The sequence below is a fragment of the Coturnix japonica genome, unplaced genomic scaffold, assembly GCF_054131305.1.
Source record: "Coturnix japonica strain WE unplaced genomic scaffold, WE-NBRP24 Scf102, whole genome shotgun sequence".
Taxonomy (NCBI): Eukaryota; Metazoa; Chordata; class Aves; order Galliformes; family Phasianidae; genus Coturnix; species Coturnix japonica.
Window position 1 is genome coordinate 292628 of NW_028189005.1, and position 7876 is coordinate 300503.

The window sequence follows — 7876 nt, forward strand, 5'->3', positions numbered from 1 at the left end:
GAGCCAAAGGGCGAGTCGTCCAATCAGAGGAGCCCGTTGGGTGAAGGGGCGGGGCTTAAATGGGATGCTGTGATTCGATTGGATGAAGGCAAAAAAAGGGGCGGGGCTAAAAGGCTGCGTTCTGATTGGATAAAGCCACTGGAAAAGGGCGGGACAAAAGGAGCCACTCTGATTGGATAATCAGATCGGAAGAGGGCGGGGCTAAACCAACAGCTCCTCCAATCCGATGTCGTTATAGGGAAAGGGGCGGGGCTTCGCGGCGTCGCACGGCAATGACGCACTTCCGCTTTAAAAACCATCGCACTTCCGCTTCCCGCACCCACAGCGTCGCGCTTTAATGACGCACTTCCGCTTTAAGATCGCCTCACTTCCGCTTCCCCCTTTACAGCGCACAGGGGTTAGGAGGTGTAGGAGCTTAGGCCGCGCTTCCGGTCACGTGGTCGCGCAGAGCGGATGTTAAGTCTATAAGGGGGGGGGTCTTGTTATTTCCGGTTCCGGTTTCCGGTGTCGGTACTGGATCCAAGATGGCGCAGTACAAGGGAGCGGCGAGTGAAGCGGGGCGGGCGCTGCAGCTCATGAAGAAACGGGAGCGGCAACGGGAGCACATGGAGCTGCTACGGCAGCGCATCGCCGAGGTGAGGCCTATAGGGGGGATATGGGGCCTATGGGGGCCTATGGGGTTCTATAGCGGCCTATGGGGTTCTATAGGGGCCTATGGGGGCCTATAGGGTCTCTGTGGGGTTCTATAGGGGGCTATGGGGCTCTATAGGGTCTCTATGGGGCTCTATAGGGGCCTATGGGGCCTATAGGGTCTCTATGGGGTTCTGTAGGGGCCTATGGGGTTCTATAGGGTCTCTATGGGGCTCTATAGGGGCCTATGGGGCGCTATAGCGGCCTATGGGGTTCTGTAGGGTCTCTATGGGGTTCTATAGGGGGCTATGGGGCGCTATAGGGTCTCTATGGGGTTCTATAGGGGCCTATGGGGCGCTATAGGGGCCTATGGGGTTCTATAGGGGCCTATGGGGCCTATTGGGTCTCTATGGGGTTCTATAGGGGCCTATAGGGTCTCTATGGGGTTCTATAGGGGCCTATGGGGCGCTATAGGGTCTCTATGGGGTTCTATAGGGGCCTATGGGGCGCTATAGGGTCTCTATAGGGTTATATGGGGGATATGGGGTTCTGTAGGGGCCTATGGGGTTCTATAGGGTCTCTATGGGGCTCTATAGGGGCCTATGGGGCGCTATAGGGGCCTATGGGGTTCTATAGGGGCCTGTGGGGCTCTATAGGGGCCTATGGGGTTCTATGGGGGCCTATGGGGCTCTATAGGGTCCCTATAGGGTTCTGTGGGGTATATGGGGTCTCTATAGGGGCCTATGGGGCGCTATAGGGTCTCTATGGGGTTCTATAGGGGCCTATGGGGCGCTATAGGGTCTCTATGGGGTTCTATAGGGGCCTATGGGGTTCTATAGGGGCCTATGGGGCTCTATAGGGTCTCTATGGGGTTCTGTAGGGGCCTATGGGGCCTATAGGGTCTCTATAGGGTTATATGGGGGGATATGGGGCCTATGTGGTTCTATAGGGGCCTATGGGGCTCTATAGGGTCTCTATGGGGCTCTATAGGGTCTCTATGGGGTTCTATAGGGGCCTATGGGGCCTATAGGGTCTCTATAGGGTTATATGGGGGGATATGGGGCCTATGTGGTTCTATAGGGGCCTATGGGGCTCTATAGGGTCTCTATGGGGTTCTATAGGGGCCTATGGGGCCTATAGGGTTCTATAGGGGCCTATAGGGTCTCTATGGGGTTCTATAGGGGCCTATAGGGTCTCTATGGGGTTCTATAGGGGCCTATGGGGTCTCAATGGGGTTCTATAGGGGCCTATGGGGCGCTATAGGGTGTCTATGGGGTTCTATAGGGGCCTATGGGGCGCTATAGGGTCTCTATAGGGTTATATGGGGGATATGGGGTTCTGTAGGGGCCTATGGGGTTCTATAGGGTCTCTATGGGGCTCTATAGGGGCCTATGGGGCGCTATAGGGGCCTATGGGGTTCTATAGGGGCCTGTGGGGCTCTATAGGGGCCTATGGGGTTCTATGGGGGCCTATGGGGCTCTATAGGGTCCCTATAGGGTTCTGTGGGGTATATGGGGTCTCTATAGGGGCCTATGGGGCGCTATAGGGTCTCTATGGGGTTCTATAGGGGCCTATGGGGCGCTATAGGGTCTCTATGGGGTTCTATAGGGGCCTATGGGGTTCTATAGGGGCCTATGGGGCTCTATAGGGTCTCTATGGGGTTCTGTAGGGGCCTATGGGGCCTATAGGGTCTCTATAGGGTTATATGGGGGGATATGGGGCCTATGTGGTTCTATAGGGGCCTATGGGGCTCTGTAGGGTCTCTATGGGGCTCTATAGGGTCTCTATGGGGTTCTATAGGGGCCTATGGGGCCTATAGGGTCTCTATAGGGTTATATGGGGGGATATGGGGCCTATGTGGTTCTATAGGGGCCTATGGGGCTCTATAGGGTCTCTATGGGGTTCTATAGGGGCCTATGGGGCCTATAGGGTCTCTATAGGGTTATATGGGGGGATATGGGGCCTCTATAGGGGCCTATGGGGCTCTATAGGGGCCTATGGGGTTCTATAGGGGCCTATGGGGTTCTATAGGGGCCTATGGGGCGCTATAGGGTCTCTATGGGGTTCTATAGGGGCCTATGGGGTTCTATAGGGGCCTATGGGGCGCTATAGGGTATCTATGGGGTTCTATAGGGGCTTATGGGGTTCTATAGGGTCTCTATGGGGTTCTATAGGGGCCTATGGGGTCTCTATGGGGTTCTATAGGGGCCTATAGGGTCTCTATGGGGTTCTATAGGGGCCTATAGGGTCTCTATGGGGTTCTATAGGGGCCTATGGGGCGCTATGGGGGCCTATGGGGTTCTATAGGGGCCTGTGGGGTCTCTATGGGGTTCTATAGGGGCCTATGGGGCCTATAGGGTCTCTATGGGGTTCTGTAGGGGCCTGTGGGGCGCTATAGGGTCTCTATGGGGCTCTATAGGGGCCTATGGGGTTCTATAGGGGCCTATGGGGCATATGGGGTCTCTATGGGGTTCTATAGGGGCCTGTGGGGCTCTGTAGGGGCCTATGGGGTTCTATAGGGGCCTATGGGGCTCTATAGGGTCCCTATAGGGTTCTATGGGGGGATATGGGGTCTCTATAGGGGCCTATGGGGCTCTATAGGGACCGATGGGGTTCTATAGGGGCCTATGGGGTTCTATAGGGGCCTATGGGGCGCTATAGTGTCTCTATGGGGCTCTATAGGGGCCTATGAGGTTCTATAGGGGGCTATGGGGCGCTATAGGGTCTCTATGGGGTTCTATAGGGGCCTATGGGGCCTATTGGGTCTCTATGGGGTTCTATAGGGGCCTATGGGGCGCTATAGGGTATCTATGGGGTTCTATAGGGGCTTATGGGGTTCTATAGGGTCTCTATGAGGTTCTATAGGGGCTTATGGGGCGCTATAGAGTCTCAATGGGGTTCTATAGGGGCCTATGGGGTTCTATAGGGGCCTATGGGGCTCTATAGGGTCCCTATAGGGTTCTATGGGGGGATATGGGGTCCTATAGGGGCCTATGGGGTTCTATAAGGGCCTATGGGGTTCTATAGGGGCCTATGGGGTTCTATAGGGTCTCTATGGGGTTCTATAGGGGCCTATGGGGCGCTATAGGGTCACTATGGGGTTCTATGGTGGCCTATGGGGTTCTATGGGGGGCTATGGGGTGCCATAGGGTCTCTATGGGGTTCTATAGGGGCCTATGGGGCCTATAGGGTCTCAATGGGGTTCTATAGGGGCCTATGGGGCGCTATAGGGTCTCTATGGGGTTCTGTAGGGGCCTGTGGGGTTCTATAGGGGGCTATGGGGCGCTATAGGGTCTCTATGGGGTTCTATAGGGTCTCTATGGGGTTCTATAGGGGCCTATGGGGCCTATAGGGTCTCTATGGGGTTCTATAGGGGGCTATGGGGTTCTATAGGGGCCTATGGGGCCTATAGGGTCTCTATGGGGTTCTATAGGGGGCTATGGGGCTCTATAGGGTCCCTATAGGGTTATATGGGGGGATATGGGGCCTATGGGGTTCTATAGGGGCCTATGGGGTCTTATGGGGGTATATGGGGTCTCTATGGGGTTCTGTGGGGCCTATAGGGTCTCTATGGGGTTCTATAGGGGCCTATGGGGTTCTATAGGGGGCTATGGGGCGCTATAGGGTCTCTATGGGGCTCTATAGGGGCTTATGGGGTTCTATAGGGTCTCTATGGGGTTCTATAGGGGCCTATGGGGCATATGGGGTCTCTATGGGGTTCTATAGGGGCCTATGGGGTTCTGTAGGGGCCTGTGGGGCTCTATAGGGGGCTATGGGGTTCTATAGGGGCCTATGGGGCGCTATAGGGTCTCTATGGGGCGCTATAGCGTCTCTATGGGGTTCTATAGGGGCCTATGGGGCGCTATAGGGTCTCTATGGGGTTCTATAGGGGCCTATGGGGCGCTATAGGGGCCTATGGGGTTCTATAGGGGCCTATGGGGTCTCTATGGGGTTCTATAGGGGCCTGTGGGGCATATGGGGTCTCTATGGGGTTCTATAGGGGCCTATGGGGCCTATAGGGTCTCTATGGGGTTCTATAGGGGCCTATAGGGCCTATAGGGTCTCTATAGGGTTATATGGGGGGATATGGGGCCTATGGGGTTCTATAGGGGGCCTACGGGGTCTTATGGGGGTATATGGGGTCTCTATGGGTCTCTATGGTGTTATATGGGGGGCTATGGGGTTTCTATGGGTCTCTGTGGGGGCATATGGGGTCTTTATGGGGCTCTGTGGGGCCTATAAGGGTTTATGGGGGCCTATAGGGTTCTATGGCGGGATATGGGGGGCTGTGGGGGGATATGGGGTCTCTATGGGGGGATATGGGGGCCTATAGGGTTCTATGGGGGGCTATGGGGTCTTTATGGGGGGATATGGGGGGAATATGGGGTTCCTATAGGGTTCTATGGGGGGGATATGGGGTTCTATGGGGGGATATAGGGTCTCTATGTGGGGATATGGGGTCTCTATGGGGTCCTATGGGGGGATATGGGGTTCTTATGGGGTTCTATAGGGTCTTACGGGGGGGATATGGGGCTTATGGGGTCCCTATAGGGTTCTATGGGGGGCTGTGAGGTTCTATGGGGTTTCTATATGAGGCCTATGGGGCCTATAGGGGCCTATGGGGGATTATAGGGTTCTATGTGGGGCTATGGGGTTCTATGGGTCAATAAGGGGGGATATGGGTTCTTTATGGGGTCTCTATGGGGGGATATGGGGTCCTATGGGGCGCTATAGTGTCTCTATGGGGCTCTTATGGGGTCCTGTGGGTCCTTATAGGGATTTTAGGGGCCTATGGGGCCTATGGAGTCCCAATGGGGGGGTTATGGGGGGCTATGGGGTCTCTATGGGGGGCTGTGGGGTCCCTATTGGATCCTATAGGGTCTCTATGGGGTTCTATAGGGGCCTATGGGGCCTTATAGGGTCTCTATGGGGCCTATAGGGGGCTATAAGGGTTTATAGAGGCCTATGGGGCTCTATAGGGGCCTATGGGGGGATATGGGGCCTATAAGGGTTTATGGGGGGATATGGGGGCCTATAGGGTTCTATAGGGTTCTATGAGGGGCTATGGGGGGCTATGGGGATCTATTGTGGGGCCTATAGGAGCCTATGGGGGGTTATAGGGGGGATATGGGGGGCTATGAGGCCTATAGGGGCCTATGGAGTCTCTATGGGGTCTCTATAGGGTTTTATGGGGTCTCTATGGGGGGATATGGGGTCTTTATGGGGTCCCTACAGGGGGATATGGGGTCCCTATGGGGGTTTATGGGGTTCTATGGGACCTATGGGGTCCTTATAGGGTTCTATGGGGGGATATGGGGTCGTTATGGGGTCTTATGGGGGACTATGTGGGGGTAATAGGGTTGTTATGGGGTCCTATGAAGGGACTATGGGGGGTTATGGGGCCTATGGGGTCTCTATGGGGGGGATATGGGGTCCCTATGGGGGGATATAGGGTTTCTATGGGGGGATATGGGGTTCTTATGGGGTCCTGTAGGGTCCTATTGGGGGCTATGGGTCCCTATAGGGTCCTATGGGGGGATATGGGGGCCTATGAGGTTCTTTTGGGGGGCTATGGGGCCCTATAGGGTTCTATGGGGTGAATATGGGAGGCTATAGGGGGGTTATGGGTTCCTATGTGGAGGTTATGGGGTCCTATGGGGTCCCTATGGGGGGTTATGGGGTTTCTATGGGGGGATATGGGGTTCTTATGGGGTCCTGTAGGGTCCTATTGGGGGCTATGGGTCCCTATAGGGTTTTATGGGGGGATATGGGGGCCTATGAGGTTCTTTTGGGGGGCTATGGGGCCCTATAGGGTTCTATGGGGTGAATATGGGAGGCTATAGGGGGGTTATGGGTTCCTATGTGGGGGTTATGGGGCCTATGGGGTCCCTATGGGGGGACATGGGGTTTCTATGGGGGGATATGGGGTTCTTATGGGGTCCCGTAGGGTCCTATTGGGGGCTATGGGTCCCTATAGAGTCCTATGGGGGGATATGGGGGCCTATGAGGTTCTTTTGGGGGGCTATGGGGCCCTATAGGGTTCTATGGGGTGAATATGGGAGGCTATAGGGGGGTTATGGGTTCCTATGTGGGGGTTATGGGGCCTATGGGGTCCCTATGGGGGGACATGGGGTTTCTATGGGGGGATATGGGGTTCTTATGGGGCCCTGTAGGGTCCTATTGGGGGCTATGGGTCCCTATAGGGTCCTATGGGGGGATATGGGGGCCTATGAGGTTCTTTTGGGGGGCTATGGGGCCCTATAGGGTTTTATGGGGTGATATGGGGGCCTATGAGGTTCTTTTGGGGGGCTATGGGGCCCTATAGGGTTCTATGGGGTGAATATGGGAAGCTATAGGGGGGTTATGGGTTCCTATGTGGGGGTTATGGGGTCCTATGGGGTCATACGAGGGGCTATGGGGGATAATAGGGTTATTATGGGTGCTAATGGGGAGCTTATGGGGTCGTTATGGGGTAGGGTCATTATGGGGTCCTATGGGGGGGCTTATGGGGTCGTTATGGGGTAGGGTCATTATGGGGTCCTATGGGGGGGCTTATGGGGTCGTTATGGGGTAGGGTCATTATGGGGTCCTATGGGGGGGCTTATGGGGTCGTTATGGGGTCCTATGGAAGGCTATGGGTGGGGGGGTTATGGGTGACCCCCTTCCCATTAATTAACCCCCCCTAATTAACTAATTAACCCCTTGTTAATTACCCCCCCCCCCCCATAGGAGAACACCCTGAAGGCCAACATTGATAAGAAGTTTTCGGCTCATTACGATGCTGTGGAGGCCGAGCTCAAATCCAGCACTGTCGGTCGGTACCAAAACTGCCCAAATTCAACCCAAAATGACCCAAAACTGCCCAAATTCAACCCAAAATGACCCAAAACTGCCCAAATTCAACCCAAAATGACCCCAAAACAGCCCAAAATGACCCTAAAATAGCCCAAATTCAACCCAAAATGACCCGAAAACAGCCCAAATAGACCTTAAAACAGCACAAATTCGACCCAAAATGACCAGAAAAGAGCCCAAATTGACCCTAAACAGCCCAAATTCAACCCAAAATGACCCGAAAACAGCCCAAATTCAGCCCAAAATGACCCTAAAATAGCCCAAAATGACCCTAAAATAGCCCAAATTCAACCCAAAATGACCCTAAAACAGCCCAAATTCAGCCCAAAATGACCCCAAAACAGCCCAAAATGACCCTAAAACAGCCCAAATTCAACCCAAAATGACCCCA

At 54.7% G+C, this 7876-nt stretch overlaps 1 protein-coding gene across 1 annotated transcript; it reads left to right on the top strand.

Annotated features, from left to right (window-relative positions):
- Nucleotides 1-315: 315 nt before the first annotated feature.
- Nucleotides 316-7593, top strand: LOC146751303 (protein FAM50A-like). Its single transcript, XM_085534857.1, has 2 exons — nucleotides 316-635; nucleotides 7360-7593. Exons 1-2 carry the CDS (start codon nucleotides 525-527, stop codon nucleotides 7510-7512), a joined length of 264 nt encoding a protein of 87 aa, XP_085390983.1. The 5' UTR covers nucleotides 316-524; the 3' UTR covers nucleotides 7513-7593.
- Nucleotides 7594-7876: the final 283 nt, after the last annotated feature.

What these genes read in the sequence shown, in the direction of transcription:
- LOC146751303 (XM_085534857.1), top strand. Translation starts at nt 525, where the DNA reads ATGGCGCAGTACAAGGGAGCGGCGAGTGAAGCGGGGCGGGCGCTGCAG. An exon ending in TACGGCAGCGCATCGCCGAG is followed by an intron (nt 636 to 7,359) that starts GTGAGGCCTATA and finishes CCCCCCCCATAG; the next exon opens with GAGAACACCCTGAAGGCCAA.